The sequence below is a fragment of the Pavona decussata genome, unplaced genomic scaffold, assembly GCF_977016875.1.
Source record: "Pavona decussata unplaced genomic scaffold, jaPavDecu1.1 SCAFFOLD_11, whole genome shotgun sequence".
NCBI classification, from domain to species: domain Eukaryota; kingdom Metazoa; phylum Cnidaria; class Anthozoa; order Scleractinia; family Agariciidae; genus Pavona; species Pavona decussata.
Genome location: NW_028145434.1, coordinates 4066596 through 4085000, shown reverse-complemented (window position 1 = coordinate 4085000; position 18405 = coordinate 4066596). Strand labels below are relative to the sequence as shown.

Below are 18405 nucleotides of genomic sequence, written 5' to 3'. Positions count from 1 at the left end.
GCCACAAATACGCAGGCACTTCCGATCAAAGACACATGTTTTAGATTGCATTTCATTTTACACTTAGTAACCTTTTGTTCATTGTCCATTATCTTGAGTTCGATACGTGGTCAGCATATACACGTACATGGACAGTCTTGACCATTTATTTCGTCCTGTGATTTTATTTGCCACATGAGAATCTACCCTTCAGGTACTAAGACATCATTTCAATTTGTATTTTGCTTCATTTAAATTGTAGTTTCTTCTCTTGTTTTTGTAATATTTCACGTTTTCCTACTCATGAGCAACTTGTTTAACGCCTCAAATATAATGGGAATGTTGCCAGAAATCGCCTCAAATCTTGGTTCATGTATTTTGGTTTCAGAATTAAAATATTTATAGGAAATCCTTGTGCTGGCTTATCATTTAAGATTGTTCATACCAAACCTGTTAAAGAAATAGGAGTACATATTATGTTTTCTCGTCAGTTGTAAAACAATGTAGTTAAAAATTAGGCCTATTGTTAGACTCAAAAACACCTACCATAAAATCCCAGTTTTCACCTGCCTCCCCCCCCCCCCACCCCCTCCTACCCCACCACTCCTCTTATAAGCCCCCTCGGTTATAGGCCCATCTATTTGTAAACAAAAATCTTATTCCAGTTATAAGCCCCCTGCCCCCCACCAAAATAAAGGTATCCAAAATAAAGTTATCCATGCTCATAAGCCCCTACCCCTTCTTTGACTTGTTGCCTTATAAAATCACATTCACAGAACATAGACTCAGAGCAAGTAGAGTGTGGAACAAAGTCAGATCTCAAGTTAAACTTAAAGTGAGAGTTTCAAATTTGGTCTTGTAGAGAAATAAAGTATGTTTTATCATCAGCTTGTTTCAAAACATTTTTTTTTTTTTGGATTCCGCTCATAAGCCCCACCTCACCCCACTCCCCTCCCCCCCTCCCCAATTCCCCAGTTGTAAGCCCAGAGCTTATAACCAGGATTTTACAGCATATGATTACCTTGTCAAACAATGCAACATGAATGACATATGTCAGACCAAACTTGTCAACTGAAATCTTTGGCCTAAAAGCTTATCCAAATTGCTCCAACCACCCTCTCCCCACCCCCACCCCCACCCCCCCCCCCCCTCTATTAACACTTGGGGAAAGTGGGGGGAATTCAACCTCAATGCCTTCAATATCTTCAGATCACACCCAAAAGACAAGTTGTCTCATACCGTGGCCAGGTGATAATCGTCGACGCTTCTGACTTAAACATAATACAAGCTTAAACCACAGAATAGTCAAATACGCACCTCATCCGAATGACATTTTTCGTTCTGTTGATGTGGACCAAAGTCCAGTTCTCCTCCAGTCTAAAGAGGGGGCCACTTTGGTCCACACACATAAGAACGACACATAACAATAGAACGACACATTAAACACACAATAGATGCTATTATCATGTAAATAAGTGGCCCTGTATTCTGTAATTTAGCCCTACCATTCAACTGATTCTGTCCAATGCTGAATTTCGAATAAGAGTGCCATTTAACCATTTTAAAATTTTTGCCAAACACCAACGTTCATCATACGGCGTCTGTACACGAACATGTTTGTCAAGAGTATGACACGTGATCAAATTGGCGCGAAAAGTAACGGCCCGTGCGTTGAAACCAGCCTCCCGCGCCAAAGAAGGGTAAAAATTAGGTCCCCCATTATCCAATGGGAAAAGCAGTTAACTTGCCCTTCTTATATTCTGAATATATTACGTCTTTTTTTGTTTGCATGGCATTTTTGAAACTTACGTATGTCTCTTTTGGGATTTTGCAAGTCATTATAAATGTTGACATCTTCGGAGACCTAGGGGCAGTTAGTCGGGTACATCGTGGGCGAAAGTTCACTGTTCTAACGGTAAACTTTCGCTCACGAAAATTCCTGCTACCCCACTAACTGCGCCCGGGTCTCCGAGGATGACGTGCTAACAGATGTAGATGTGAAAAGAGGGCGGCATTTAATTGCTGAATTGCTCTCCATTCAGTCAAACAATGTTGATAGCCAAATTAAAATCAGATTCACACTGGCTGGCGATTGGAATATCTGGACCCTCTACTTACAGTTGGGGGATTCACCTAGTTTTATAGCCTGCAGAACGGGCGTTATTTTGTTTTGGCGTTTTTCAGGGCAGTGGAGTCGAGCGCGGAGCGTCGCGCGTGATTCGTGCTCCGCGATTGCCTCATCTGTTCATGCTTGCCTTTGCTCGTCTGAAAAACGCAAACGCCTGTTCTACAAGCTCCTTGTTTTAAGGGACTTACCTTTATGGAGAGGTGATTAACACTAATTTCTCGTTGAGCATCAATTGAAGTACAGCTGTTATTTCCGTGGCTTCAATTTGTAAAAAATGATTTTTTTCCCAAATTCCTTTGAGGGGACAATTTAAAAGTAAAGCAGCAGCCCTGTTTGTTTTATTTCGAAATCGACTAACCCTCGAAAAACACTTCTGACTTGGAATTCGAAGTACATGTATAGCCGTCTCGTTTGTCTCACTCCCTCAAATAATTCGAACTAAACTAAATTTCCCTCAAATTGCATAAATTTTAAATAACCAAAGCGTTCATTTCCTGTGATTAAGTATTTAGCAAGATGGTCAGGAATTACTGTAAGAGAAACGCCCCTTATGCACCGTAATATTAGGATTATTAACTGAGGATAGTTATTGTATTCACAGAAAGTATCCCTGTCCAAAACGAAGCGCCTGCTGCTGTCAACCTCAATATTGAACGAATTCCTGAAGGTAAAGTCAAGTGAAACTTAATAAGGTTGCTTTAGCTCTGTCTTTATTCCCAGCACCCCCCCCCCCCCTCCCCGATTTACGGAGAGCTTGCTCGCAGGCTAAGGTTGCTCATTCATCAGTGCTTTGAGCATTATTCACAAGCGTAAAAATAGTTCTATTCTTATAGGAAACCGGATTACGATTCTCTGAACCTTTCGAACTGAGCTTCTTCCTCCAAGAACCAGTTCTTGACAGCAGCTATATAAGTGAGCCAACCCAGGACCGTATTAATATTGAATTCTACTTCATGAATCTCAAGTATAGTTTCCCATATATATTCTTTTATGGTCCTACGTTTGACTTCGGCTGCTTCAGAATTGTCTACAAAATAGCTGTGGGAGTACTTTCTGAAAGAGGCGTGTCTCACTCCTCTTAAGCCCTAACCGGCCTCCGAACAATTTGGCCGCAAGAAATTTACCGGTTACGGCCAAATAAAGTTTTTTTTTTTCTCGGCAGAGCGTATTGTCTCCGACATGAAGTGGTTGAGTGATGGTGAAGGCAATTTGATGTTATTTGTTGTGCAAGAGCAACTCGATCCTATTGAATCAACACAAAAGAAAACTTGGCCCGGCGTTGGATTAGTTTTAGGTGTCAGCGCTAAAGATCTGAACTTGATTGACATCTGTTATAAAGCAGGCACAAGTCCAACTGAAGCTCTGGTCGAGCACTTGACGAATAGAGCTGACGGTGAGCCCTCAATGAGAAAATTCGTCAAGGCGCTAAGAACGTGTAAAAGAGACGACGTAGCGCGCATTATTTGCAACTGGCCGTGGGAGCTTGAAAAGAATAGAGAAAGACCGGCGCGTTGACGCATTGGCACGTGGTTTGGGGTCTAACTCTGGTTTACCCACAACACGTTTTCGGAGGAATCATCGCCAAGCCGCGGACTGTAACTGTAATTACGTCACTAACGGTGGTCACAGTCAGACAACCTCGCGTCCCCAGGGTCCTCTCTCTTCCCTTATCCTAGAAGGACTCGCTTATTTGGGGTGCGTTGAATACCGGCTGGGCAAGGCTAGCTGTTTGATCAGGCTTGCATCTCTCAAGTTGCGTTAAATTAAGCCTGATGACGAGACAGAGAGTCTTGCTAGGTAATTGCAGTAAAGCTAACACTGAGGTGACAGTCAAGTTGACTAGGAAAGAAAGCACCGGTGGTAATTCAAGAACGAAGGTAGTAGACTAGGAACTCAGTGCGTCTGGAGACGTACTGCATGCTGCCTTGAAGATATTTATCGACTACCTCATCTCGTCCTACCTGAGTGTTGTGACTATTGACTAACACTGCATCAATGACCTCCCACTCTGCCGAACTGAAGCACAGTGTTCAAGTTTACAAGGGCTAGGAACAAACAAGGGCGAGATAAAAAGAGATTCGGTTACCAGGTTTCCATTAATGAATGGTCGCGTATCTTTATTAGGACTTGGCGGTATACACGGTAGCTCGGTACAGAACGCGATACTGCGCTGTATTCTGTGCCTATGTATGGTTTTCATTAAGGGAGCAGCAATTTACTGAAGATCTGAACGCATCACACCACGAAGATGTGTTCAGTTGATAGTAAACTCTTAGTATCAATAGTGCGCTGATGTTTAGGCTTTTGTGCATTATGCAGCATTTTTTCGAGCATCTTAGTGAGGCAAAAGCATTAAGCATTATTCGAGCATTTTAGTGGCATTTTCCCGGAAAATTGATTCTTTTTTCAGAGAAAATAAAAATAATTATTTTAAGAGAAAATGAAGACTTGTACTCGAAATTCAACAAAATTTCAAATGCTACCCTAATACAAGCGAGTGAATACTGAGGAGATTAGTGAGTCAAAACCTCAAAGGCGGCCATGTTTGTTTTCGCTGTGACCCTGTGGATAGTGTCAGCGTTAACACCCTGTTAAAACCTTTGTATACTGAGCATTATCCGAGCATTTAAGTGACCATTTTGAGGTAGACAGAGCATTTTAGTGGGAAAATGGAGCATTAAGATGGAGTGTTTTAGTGGGGCAACAAAAGCATAATGTACAAAAGCCTACTTATGTTTGCGTTAAATTTTTAAATTGATGACACTTTGTCCGTCAGATGATCATAAAATGAAAAGCAGATCGTAAAAAGAAAATAGAACATCGGCTAACGAAAAAACAAACTCTTAGAATAATGTTAAACGGATCGTCGTTACAATAGATAGTGACGGTGAATCCAACGAAAACAAATTAGCAAAAACTTTACAAAAATAGTCTTTAAAAGAAATACAAACATTTAAGGGTGACACAGGTGTATCAGTCTAGAAATTGTCTTCTGAGCTAGGGCCCAGTAGGTCCTCTTCGAAGATTTTCGGGGCCTTTCTCCACAAAAGGGAGATCAAAATATTTCAGCCGCTGAACACAAAAGAATCAACGATAAATTGGCGGTGAAAAATTGATATTTGGGATACAGATATTTCAATTAACGTTGTCGGATCAAAGTTTAAAACTACAAGACAAGACCGCAAGGTTATGTGATTTTTTTTATGAATAAATTCATCAAAATCAGTTATTCCTCGCCCGTTCAGTGAAGATCTACGATGGCGAGCCATTTGGATGAAAGAAATGTTAGAATATCAAGTGGATGAGTTGGCAGCTGCTTTGAGGAAGGCTTTAAGCTTGAAGCTTTAATCCGACAGCGTTAGTTGAAATAGCTGTATATGAACGTTTTACACTGAGGTGCTTTGATAGAAGATTATCAGGTAAATTTGTAGCGCTGCGTTTTCAGATGTGTGGTATAGAACGATTCCAAATACGACCATGTTAATTCGCAAAAGATATTCAATTGTAAATTTCTTCATGTTGAAATTTGGACGTCACGTTTAACCTAAACGTGCTAGTGAAAATGTGCTGCGTCAATATATGTTAGTATATACGCTAATCCTTTAATACCGCAGTTTGGCTGATTTTTTTTTAAAACAGTACAACCATTCACGGTCTGATTTACAATTGGAGAGGCCTTTTAACAATGCTACGAACAACACAGATAGTGCATGCATAGATATCATGGTCTATTTTTGTATTTTACTACCAAGGGACGTTTAATTTCCTAAATATAATCACATGAACAGCGTCGATTTTACAAAATAGTTTGTATGCTTTGTATGGTTGGGAATTTTGAGAAATCCTCTGTACATATAAGTGTTGATTTTTCTATTAAGGGAAAATGTGAGCAAGATACAAGAATTCTGTACTTTTTTAAAAATAGTTTATTAAGTAGGGGGTACTGTTAATTTTCTATAATGTCACAGGGTCTCCATGAGGTTAACTGATGGCTGAGACTGAAGTGAGCAAAATGTAATTTTGCTTGCAAATAACTTGTTAGTAACTGTTTACATAATGCTTGAAGAATAACGTAACGTAGATGACTCGGAACTCCTCACAAGTTGTTTGTAAAAGTCGCATATAGGCAGTGATAGGCAGTGTTCGTAAAATCTTGAAAGACATTGGGAGCAGTCGAGAGTTCTTCGGAAATCTTCGGATGATTCTCGAAACTGTTCGGCTAATGAGACGAGGACACCATTGATACAAAACTGCAAAAGCACGAGAAAAGTAAAACTTAGTTAACTGAGATCCGTCATAATTAACTGATAGCTGAGGAATGGCTTAAATTTAAAGTGATAGCTGAGAATCAAGTACCCATAAAGACCCTCGTACTATCAATGTTATAACTAAAAAAAAGAAAAACATACATCATTCTCAGATTGAGAGTACATGTAAGGCACTAAGATGCCACTATATAGCCTTGTGAAAAAACTCTTTTAATTAATTAAAAGAAGGAAGAAGTCACGAAAGTCAAATGCGTGACGGATTTTGTTTTTAGTTATCAAGAAAATATTAAACCTTTTCTTTTAGTCTAATGGCGAACTGAATTTTCTATTCCCCTTGCTGAACTAGGGAACTCTTATAGAAACAGGGGGCATTGCCACCCCTCCTCCCCCCTACATCCCTAAAACCCAGAAGTAGAAGGGTGGAGTTGTCTAAAGAAACAAATTGAAACCTGTTAGCCTTGTAAATCGTTTTCCTTTTATTTGCTTGCTTGGTCTTTTAGACTGTCCTCGCCAAAAGCGAAAAAAGGTATCGTTTCTATTTCCTCATGATAATTTCTTAATTTCACCCCCCCCCCCCCCGCCCCCCCCCCCCCCAAAAAAAAAAAAACCAAAAGACATCGTGGTATCGCATGTAAACTATGAGGGGTTATCACCGCCATAACGCCATTCTCTTTTCCTGCAGGTGTTTTTCTTTCTGTTGTAGTGGCTTGCCACTTCTATTTAGTCGCCTCAGTTCTGCAAAATGTGCATTCTACAGTTTGAACGCAAGTATTTTGCAAAATTACTTGCTTGATTTCTATCATATATGAGGTCAAATTTTGCGAAAATAGAATGGTCAGATTTTGTAGAATTTGTTGTCTCAGATTCGACAGAATACGGTCGAATACTTTTTCTGCCAAATTTATCAGAATTTTGTGAATTGCAACTCGCAGCGTTGCTAATCTCGTACCCAGAATCCTCAAGATTTTTGGTCAGCGGCTAGGCGCCAGGAAAGACCCTGGAGAATTCGAAAACATTTCTTTTTTTGATTGGCCTGTCTGTACAAGCTCCATAACGGTTTCCATTGTTTTACCGCAGAAATCCCGCGGCTATAAAATTCCAGTACCACAGGGAGCCGTTTGTCGAAAGTCCTGGTAACTTACCGGGCCCGATAAGTATATTTTTAAACGTTTTTTTCGGCGATGACACAGTGATTAGAGACATGGTGACGGCAGTGATTTCATAGAATTATAAGATTATAAAATTTAGTATTCTGAGCTAACAAAAATTGAGTTCTATGACGAAACATTTATCACCAAAGACACTTACCGGGCCCGGTAAGTTACGGGACTTTCGAGAAAAGGGCCCCAGAGTCTCTCCTGGCGCCCAACCCGCTGGCCAAAGGAGCGGTCCCACAGCACAATCCATGGCCACCCCAGTAGAGTTTGAGGTGCGCGAACAAACAGCCCCTAACTTCAGCCAGGTATCGAAGTGGTTCAGGTTTCTAAAAATTAATGATTTAATGCTTTGATAACGTTTCTCTGACCAAATAAACAACCTGAAGAACACAATTGTTAATATTAGAAAAACATAAAAGTTAACATTTATTTTAACTCATGGAAGAAATTTCTCCTTGATAACCGTCTACAGTCAAAATCGGCAAAAATTAACCGTCAACCGTCAAAGCTTTCCACCATTGAGACCCTCTTGTATGTCTTTGTACGTTTTTCTTTTCGACCTGGTGGTCATTAGTTATACCTGCTCAACAGCGTGTGATGTATACACTACCAGTCTAACGCATCTCCATGAGGTATTTCCGGCGTTTCCCATCGCCCCACTGACCCAGTGTTTTAGGTTTTGTTTTTTTTTTACTGAAGCAATCGCAGAAAAAAGGTTTCGATTCATTGCCTGCTCCCTTTATCAGCCTTTTCCAAATTAATATGCTTTGCGCTCATCTTCAAATGATGATACCTTCAGCAGTCCGATCCAGAACGATGTCATTGTGCTTTAGCCTCTCTCTCCTCCTTAAGCCCGCCGCACACGTGAGGAAAGAGCTGAGCAACATGCCTCGCGAGGCAGATAGCTCAGCCGTTTCCTCTCGTGTGCGGTGAAGTTTTGGTGAGAATTTCGCCTCGCGAGGCGAAATCTCAAATATCCAACATGTTTGATATTTGAGATTTCGCCTCGTGAGGCAAAATTCTCACCAAAACTTCCCCGCACACGAGAGGAAACGGCTGAGCTATCTGCCTCGCGAGGCATTTTGCTCAGCTCTTTCCTCACGTGTGCGGCGGGCTTTAGAGGCCTCTTTCGCGCTCGAGCGGAGACAAATAAGGGACTGGAGAGAGTGAAATAACGAGGAACTCTGGGGACTCGGGGAACGGTGGGAAGAGAGAAGAACTTTTTTAACCCCAGCCTCCCTCGAAATTTGGGCGCCATTTTGAAAACCTTTCGTCCCCTACGCCCTCTTTTACTCCATTTTCGTTTTTCTTCCCATTTCCCTCTTTTCTCTCCTTTTTTATGAAGGAGCCTCTGCGGAGGAGAGTGCCTTAGCCCAGTGTTCGCCGGCTATACCAAACGTGCAACGTTAGTTTGAAACGAGCTTTGCATAACATGAGATTGAAGCCCAGGTTCGTTTTAAAAGGCTGTTCTATGGTTCTATTTACAGCGGTGGAAATATTCCTGCACTTTATCATCTTTTTAATTTGAAGGGAGGTGTTTTAATCTTCTGGGTCCATTTCCGATTCAGAGCCAAACTTTGATTTTAGTTGAGATAAATAAAGATTTTTCCAAGAAATTTTTGTTCCTCAGTTTTCCCCGGCTTAACCATCAGCTCAAAATTAGCTTTTAATGACATTTTTACTGAAGTGAGATGAAAACCTCGGGTAAAACTTTTAATCCGGGAAGAGCGTTAATCGGCTTTCGAACAACTGACCCTGAACCCTGACGGCTTCCATTTTCGTCCCAAGCTTTTATGAGCTCAGCCAAAGGAAAGTTTTCCCTATTCCCAATGTGTAAATCTGCGACAATTTCTTGGTCGAAATCAAAAATGAAGGTAAACAGAACGTCATTTCCGCCTTAGTATGTTTTCCTGATACGACAGATTTAAACAAAAGAGGAGAACGTTGATTCGTCCGTCAGCCGTTATAAATATTCAGTCATCCTCCTCTTCCCCGCCCGCCAAGGCCTTTCAACCTTCAGGCTGAATTAATAGGATGATTGTGCTTTAACTCCTTGAGATTTAACCATCTTTGAGCTTTCTTTGGTATTCTGGACCCATTTAGATGAGCGTAAATCGTTTAAAATACTCTTGGGGTTCATGTACTTAGCATAGGCTGATGATGACATCCAGCGGCTACCAGTGGCTACCTAAGGTCAGCCATCTTGGAATTCTCGATACAAACCACCACAACTGCATTACCAATTAGGAATCAGTCAGTAAGTGAACCGATTAAAAATAAACGCCCGTATCCTTTACTCTTACATCAGGGCCCTTAAAGTAATACCATAACATAAGAAAATTAATCGGAAAAAAAAAAAGGTGAACTAGCTCGTGTTTTGCGGACTATCAAAAGCTACTTATACTGGAGATTGAAGCACACATTCTCTTGTAAGATAATTTTGCTTTTTTCAGTTTTGTTACGTGGTTTCGAGAGTTGTTGTTCCCTGACAACCTCAATTGTATCGCTAGCGAGCTCAGCGGAAAGGGGTTTTTACTTAAATCTAAGAATAGTAAAAGGTGCCTATGGAGTCAACGAGCATACATACGTATACCCTAAGGTTATAAAGATTTCACCTATTTTGGTCAGAGATGCTGATACACAAATAGTTAAAACAAAACTGGCAACAAGCGGCATTAACACATGCGTCACTGCTGCGCAAAACCTGAAGTGTGCATGATAATTTCACGTGTCATCGTAGCTTATCATTAAAAAAGACCTTACCGGGTCGTAGAATATCAACATAAAAAAAAAAAAAAAAACAAGCAAACACATGTACACACACACACACACAAAGCAAAAAATAGTGGCATGGATCATCAAGAGATGTGTATCCTGATGCAAGTAGGCTTAGATGTAAGACTTATGGTCGTATAACCGCTAAAATGTATACAGAGTCCATTCCAACAGCCGTGCGTCTACACGCTTCACGGGCTCGTGATTTTCATCTTTGCATACACATAATTAAGTTCAACCGGAAACGTGAACCAAAGGGCACTTAAGCGATAAATTTTTAAAGGAGAAAAAAAAAACACGACAGGTTCCTAAATCTTCCGGAGTTTTATAGGACTGCATTTTTCTTTCTGTTTAGATCAAATCAAAGAAAAAAGAGAAGGGTATTTATCAGTTTGTGAAACGCTCACGTGATCATGTTAATCGTATGCGTATTCGTGCGTAGGGATTACACCATTGCTAAATTTGAAAGTGATTACACAGCAGATGTTTAGGAAAGCACATACTACGTACGTTTAATCTGTTAAATGATGTATTGGGCGAAAACGTAATATTCCGCGTCTCCCTTACAACACGGACAGCTGCGACACATTAACATAAAGTGGGTCAGCAGGTTTGGCTGAGGTAAATAGAAAATCTTGATATTATATCAATGTTTTACTGTTAATATTTTCGCTGTTGATTCTCAAAATAAATTAACATTCTTCAGTCTGTTTTCAGAGTACCAAAAAGAAAACGCGACTGCGACTAAGTCGAACTACGTTCAGATGAAATAATGTCTGAACGGTGTACAGGAATTAACAGAAGACTCGATGCCGCTCTCTCGAGTGCGAACCCCAGTTTATCGTTCCCGATTACTGGTGCCTGGTTAATGAGAAGATACATCGTGGCAAAGCTGTCCTCCTTGACATTGAATCTGAAGGTAAGCGGGCGGTATATACCGTAGTGACGAGCACATGTTCAGTATACCTCGCCGTAAAATGTTTTCTTCCCTATATCGCCTGACGGACCCACTATTTGACAAAAAAGTTTCTGATTTCATTGTCTCCCTCTTTTAAACATTTAAATCACAGTTTTTCCCCGACTTTTTCTATACTTCAGCTCATGAAATCCCTATATTTTTATATACCTCCATCCTGAAAATAGTAAGCCTGCAGGACAGAGCCTTCCCGTATAGTCCAATACAGTGAATACCCCCACCCCGGGGGTAATGTTCGCCTAGGGAAGATATTAACATGTTCTTATGCCGACTTTGGCCATTTTGAAAATGGTCAATTCTCCTTTGTGTTTTAACTTGACTGCTGATCTGCCCTGAAACTATTTTTAACAGTAATATAAATTAACATTTTTCCCCCAACACAGGATTTAACAAGCATTTAAACATAATTCACAATTTTATTTTTCCATTCACATATTTACAATATTTAAAAGCAAAGGCTTTAATTAGAACTGTTTCATGAAATAATAAATTTTTGCTTATAAATGATTGTACTTTGTCACTAAAATAAAGTAACCTTAATTGCAACTAACTGCTAGTAAACCATCTGTCTGGTTGTTTTACAGATGGCAGCTTTACTGGTTTGCTTAGTGGCCACATTATCAGCGGCAGCAGCAGCAGATCAACCAATCTGCTCGCAATTGACACACTATACAATGTATGACCCACACAACTCGGATGTCCCTATAACCTGCAGAATCTGCCCAAAGTGCCCAGCTGGTGAAGGGGTTCCAGTACAATGTGGTGCAAAAGTACCGTATGGAACAAACACAGATTGTGTGCCATGCGAGGCCAACAAGACATATTCTGATGGTCACGATTCCTCCCACTGCAAGTCATGCAATATGTGTGAGAAGAAAATTGTGGTGAAAGAATGTACTACAAAACGTAACCGCGAGTGTGGAGGCTGCCCTCCTGGTTTTTACTTGCACCCTCACCTGGATACATGTAAGGAGTGCTTTTTTTGCTGCGATGACGTTCCAGAGAGTCACCGTCTGCAATTATGCAAAAATCTTGGAATGCCTAGAAACCAGCAGTGTGAGGTCACAGATGCAAATAAGAAATGCCAAATGCGGGCTTCAATAGTTAAGAGAACAACCACAGTAAACCCACTGACAAAAAGGAAATCTACTAGTGCCACAGGCTCTACAAGCACAACTGTATCAGTTGGTGGGATTGCAACAGATAATTCCACTGCAAATGATCCCAGCAAGTCACAGTCTATACCTACGTATAAGACACAAACAAATACCAAATCTGGTGGTCATGAAGACCATGGTGTAATTGGGAGTAACAGTTCACCAAAGGATAAAAGAATACTAGAAGGTTTCATAGGTGGAGTTACGGGACTTCTGATTGGTCTTTGCATTGCAATGATCAAATACAAGCAATCTAAGCACAGAAATGAACAATCCAACAAGGTCCACTATAATGTTGTTGAACAAGGTAACTTGCCTTACTATTTTTAAATCTCTTACTTTGTCTTTATCAGGTTACATATTTGGGTTTGAAAAATTTCTAGTGACTTTTTGGGGCAAAAGACTTTGGTAAGGACCTTTTGGGGGAATTTTCTGGGTTATGTTCTGTATGGTGGACTTTTTTATGTCCAGGTTGCAATGGGAAACCTTTGTTAATTATGATGAATAAATGAATGAATGAATGAAATCACAAGCTATGTTTGGTTTATCAACAGAGTTGATAAGGTAATATATATCAGGCCACCGAAAAGAGATTTGTCGACTACTAAATGTCAAATTATATGTCAGCGCTCAAATATTTTTATGGTGGCCAAATTACCTTCTCAACTCTGTTGATAAACCAAATATTTGTTTCCACTCCCCACCGACGCAGCACCACAGTTTCTTTAGAAAATAACCCCCTTATCCATGGTGATTTAAATAGTTTCATTGAGAAATAAGGGATCAGATTTGTCCACTGCTTTGTAAGATTGGAACTAAATTTATTAAGCTTTCATGGGATAACTGTGATCAGAACTCTAGGATAAACAAATGGGATAAGAGAATGTAAAATGCATCTGTTTACGTGCAAGCCTGTTAACCAGCTTCTTGAAATAGTCTCTAAAATTAATTTCATTTGTCATTTGTTAGTGTTTGTGTTTGATTTGTTTTGTTGTTTTTGCTAGGTGAAGCACTTCCAGCCCAGAATAACTTGACCAACACATTTGTTCCCATTAATGGTATAATTTGACTTATGTATTCTTTATTACAAAATTTGATTTAACACATCTGGAAAAGTTTTAACATTTATGAAACATTGTTCTATTTATAATTTGTGCCTGGGGGGGGGAGGGGGAGGGGGTACTCCGGATTTCAAGTGTCAGGGATGATCAAATGGGGGCAAAAATCAAAACCCCAAAAAATCCCTGGACCAAAAATTAACCCAAAAAAATTCTCATGCTGAATTTCCAAGCCTTAAAAATTTCCAGATAACATTAAATGACAAAATACAAAAAATAAAAACATTACAAATACAGGAAAACATTTAGAAATGCAATAAATAAGAAGTCAATTAAATGAATTGAAGCCTTGTTTACACCTTGTTTACAAGACACTTTGCAGACTATTGTTTAATATTGTATATTAACCAGTTTTAATAGACAGATGCAATGTAACGGTTAAATATTAAAACAGCCACAAAACAACTTTGACTGTTCTTTATTCGCAGAACTGTGTGGCCAGGATATGCGGGCACTCCCATGACTCTTTAGATTGTTTTGAATACCCAAAAAAATCCCTACTTCAATGAGGCCACCCAAAATATATACTTGCCAAATTTTCCTACCCAAAAAAATCCCAGAATGGAAAATTTCAAACCCAAAATGATTCTTCAATCATCCCAGTCACTTGAAATCTGGAGTACCCCCCTCCCCACCCCCAGGGAATTTGTGTTCTTTATATGCTTATATTAGAAAATTAATGTTGCCAAACTTTACCAAAACCTTGCACAGTACAAATACCCTTACCAGTAGGAAAACATTTCTTGGAACCTATTGACAACTTAAGGTCAGCTTTGGAAAACTCCAGAAATCTTAATGGGTACCCTAAAAATTCAATTCTCCCCAAGATTAGTATCTCTTGGCATGCCTGTGTATAATTTGTGCATTTCCAGAAAATATCTATACTCCCGCAATGGAAGGTTTTTCCGTTTTAGCTTAGTTTCTACTTTGAATCTAAAATTTTGACTTTTTAGACCCCCCTCCCCCTGGGAATTTTCAATGACCTTCCATAGGTTGGGTATGTATTTTTTTGTGGGACTGTACATTTTAATGAGCATAAGTTTTCTTCAGTTTGAACTTTTAAGCATTGCTCCTTTGTTCAAAATAATTATTGTATGCTTCAGTCTTTCTATCAATATGGACACTAGGTAGCTAGTGTGGACAGTTTTGTGTGTCTCTTTTGGTGTCTATTAAAACTGGGTTCCTCTACAGGTATTGTCTTTGTTGAACATTTCTTTTCATTAAAACAAAATTACGGGGAGAGACCAACTATACCTACATTAAATAATATTTAAAGTTGCACTAAACTGACAAAAATTTTGTATTTGGGTTGCATATTAATGTGTGTCAACTGGGATGCAATAGTTTTAAACATTTTTTCTGTGCAAGTGACCCGTAGCTGAGTTTGGTAATTAAAAACTTACCCATATCACCCTGCAGTCTTGTTGCATTATCTTTCTAACGATGTTAATTGAAATAGCTGTATCCAGTTGGCTAATTTGCAACTATATACTATTGCTTTTTAAAAATAAATTTATTAAGATCTTATATGATCCAGTTGCAGTACTAGAAACTTTACAGTAGAAAATCTTTGGAGCCCAGAGGGGATATTTAACCTAACATATGCACTTAATAGGTACCTTTGCTACTGAATAGTTCCAACTCATGACATCAGTAATATGCATGTGTTTCCTTTTTAGTTCATGATAGGGCAACGCCATCATCACAGACTCAAAATAGTACTGAGAGCTCTACCACCTCCTCAACTGGTAAGCTCATTCAATTTATTTCTTATTTAATTTTTACACAAGATAGCAGTTATGTTGTGTGCTGATTTAATAAAGTGCAAGACTGCAGCTGTTAAAAAGACAAATAATGCCAATGCATGACAGTTTCCTAGTGGACATGAAAACAAAATTAAAATTGATTACTTGAAATATTGATTTTTGGGACATGATATATTTGATAAGGTCCTGGGGGTGGGGGTGGGGAGGGTAATCCCCATAATAGCCTTTGTCGGTACCCACCCTCCTCCCGCACCAAAGGGCAGAAGCAGACAAATGTTCACCAACAATGAAACTGAGAACATGAATAAAACAAGACCAAGGAAAATGGGTGTTGAAAATGATGCATTTTGGTCTGTTTGGACACATTCAGAATTTGGAGAACCAGGTGGCACAACTCCATCAAAAATTCAAGGTGTAACTTCCCCTCCCCCTCCCGCTCTCCCTGGCTTATGCGTGACAGAGGGGCATTCAACTTATGCATTTCTAGCCTCAAAATGAAAATGAAATGAAGTAGAATTTTCCATTTCTGGGCAATTAAAGGTTCATACTAAGACAGTTAAGATATTATTCACTTTAATAACTTTGGTGTGCCAGGGATTGACCAGGTATACCCATCAGCCATCAGGCGATTGAAATCTACAGCCCGTAAATTGAAATGCTCGCTTTAATAAACTGTAACAGCATACAGTATACCATACAGTATAAATTATATAGGCATCACTGTCGTGCTATAAATTTAATCAGATTTTATAAACTCTCTCCCACAAGGAACGAGTAAAGAGTCGGAAAATGTACACATATTAAATTACCGGTATTAATGCATGGGGCTGGGCGGAAAACTTGCCCTAAATAGCAGAGAACGCGCACTTTTGGCGAAAACAAAAGGTTTACAATACGTGACTTACCAGCGCGTTCCAAGCACGCACTGTTATTTCGGAACTTGGATTCAAGGCCGCCATCTTGGTCATAAGGAACATCACGTGATCACTTCTTGGCGCGAAAAACGATCATCTCCCTCGCAGCCGTTTTTGTGTCTCGTCACGCAACGCTCCTTCCTTGTGGGGAGGAGTGTTGCGTGATGAGACACAGATTGGCTGCGCTTTGAGGGAGACTACAAAGCTAAAAACAATTCCGAAACATACTTCCTCCCACCATCCATTTTCTAAAATCCAATACAAACGTTAAATTCTTTTTTTGTCGTTACCAGAAAACCTTTCTGACAGCCAAAACAAAGGACTAACCCAAGAAAACATCAGTCTTCATTTACAACGCATTCCTGAAGGTACTGTGGTTCTTTTATTTCATTCCTTCAAGTAATTCAAGGAATTTTATGATTTTGCTGCCGGATTTCTTCCAGACCTACTTTTTCCCGAGTTCTTTTCCGAGTTCTCTTCCTCAAAATTAACAATTAAAGAGAAAGATGCTTTCCGAGCTTTGTTCCAGAGCCCGGGGGGGGTGGGGGGTGGGGGTACTCCCATATGTAGGCTAGATAGGTATGCGCCACTCGATAAGGTATGGTTTATGGTTTTTGAGAGTCTTGTTCCTTAAATAGGGTATCATTTTTGTACGTGTTGGCATTGTGTTCCCGGCATGATCCTTAGATGGGGTACCTAAGTTGTATCAGCTACAATTGTAGTGCGTAAATGCCCAGCTACGAGAATGGCGGTTTCGCCGCCAAAACTCTTAGGCACGCAGAAGCAATTCCGCCAACTCCACAGGCTGGCATAACACTGTTACAGCAGTGAACAAACTTCTCCGGAAGGATCTTCTATGTTTATGATGGCATATTATTCTGAGTTAAGGCTTACTCTAGTATTCTACGGTTGGTGCTTAACTTCCGATGTTACAGGAACGAAATAAAGCCGTTCACGACATCAAATTCAAGTTTTTATTTTTCCCTTGAATAGGGTGTCATTGTGCTTGACAAAACTAGTATAGTAGTGTTAAAAACTTAACTGAAACATTATTACTGTTTCCTTTTACTCTAATATATCCAGTAGTTTTTTTTAATTAACATCTTGGACTTGCCTTCGTAGCCTTGTAACTTTGGTACAAGCATCAATGTTAACATTTATTTAAGCATAACTGGGGAAGTAGAAACCTTTTCTTTAGGGGGAGAAGGGGTATCTCCTCCCTTCAAAGAGCCTAAAACTTTCAGTTGTAGCCCTTCACTGAATCTAGCTAGATAGAATATTAACACCATGTCTTTCAATTTAAATCGCAGGGAATTGTATTCAAACAAAACCACTTCCCCAGAAGGACACCACCATGCTTACCTTTATACCTGAAGGTGAGATGTTTATGTCAATGTTCGGGAATTTTGCAAGTAGATTTGTCGAAGCATAGTGCTACTCAAATTATTCAAAATTTTCTTCTTTGTCTCTAATTTGAAGTTCCTGTAGGACAAGTTAAAGGTTCATCAATAACACAGGTTATACTTTGAAAATAAAAATAAATTATTTTCACAAGGTCTGAGAAATTAGAGCAACTGGGTATAGCTTTCGACCGTATCTCATAGTCTTCATCAGCAAAGTGAGCTCCACGTTGTCACGTGATTACATGTTTGACGTGGCACGTGCCTGTCTAATGTGGATGGCTCACTTTGCTGATGAATTTCTCTATTGGAATTATTTTTAAAGACAATTTTTTGCGTAAGAAAACAAACCAACCTTAATCCTCAATGACCTTGTCCTTCAGCTCTATGCAGCTGAAACTACCAATTTCCTGGACAGTATTACTTTTCTTTTTACGCTCTTAAACTGTAACTTTCTCTTAGCTTTTGACATAAATACAAGTTTTAATTGTAAAGCTCTTCACATTTGGAAAAGCTCTTTTGTAAGCTACCAACACTTCGACACAAACTTGAACTTCTCAAATCTTAAAGGGGCACTTTTAGGATTTTTTTTTTATTACTATTTTGGTCAAAACTACGCTAATGTATATTTGACAAAGAATCTTTTCTATGCTACGAGATTCCTTCTAGCACACCGAAAGGAAAATATATGTGATTTATCTGTGGAAGAGAAACTATGAATAATCAGATTTTTAGTTAGCAATTTCTCCAAAATGCACAGGACGGTC

General features: G+C 39.5%; 2 protein-coding genes across 6 annotated transcripts in view; both read left to right on the top strand.

The window, feature by feature from the left end:
* Positions 1 to 6701, top strand: part of LOC146488302 (uncharacterized) — a 19580-nt gene extending 12879 nt beyond the window's left edge. For both annotated transcript variants that reach the window (XM_085123259.1, XM_085123254.1), the window contains exons 6-7: positions 2709 to 2774; positions 3270 to 6701. In XM_085123259.1, the coding sequence (XP_084979385.1) occupies positions 2709 to 2774; positions 3270 to 3622 (419 nt within the window). In that variant the 3' untranslated portion in view covers positions 3623 to 6701. The remainder of the gene's footprint in view (positions 1 to 2708; positions 2775 to 3269) is intronic.
* A 4093-nt stretch (positions 6702 to 10794) lies between these two features.
* Positions 10795 to 18405, top strand: part of LOC146488300 (uncharacterized) — a 30762-nt gene continuing 23151 nt past the window's right edge. For 2 of the 4 annotated variants that reach the window (XR_014867205.1, XM_085123218.1), the window contains exons 1-7: positions 10796 to 10928; positions 11014 to 11226; positions 11868 to 12747; positions 13445 to 13498; positions 15238 to 15306; positions 16532 to 16606; positions 17549 to 17614. Coding sequence is in view for 3 of the 4 variants with exons in the window: in XM_085123218.1 (XP_084979344.1) it covers positions 11080 to 11226; positions 11868 to 12747; positions 13445 to 13498; positions 15238 to 15306; positions 16532 to 16606; positions 17549 to 17614 (1291 nt within the window). In the remaining variant the exon portion in view is untranslated. Of the gene's footprint in view, positions 10929 to 11013; positions 11227 to 11867; positions 12748 to 13444; positions 13499 to 15237; positions 15307 to 16531; positions 16607 to 17548; positions 17615 to 18405 lie in introns of all 4 variants that reach the window. The other 2 variants (XM_085123210.1, XM_085123228.1) reach the window with 2 other exon arrangements.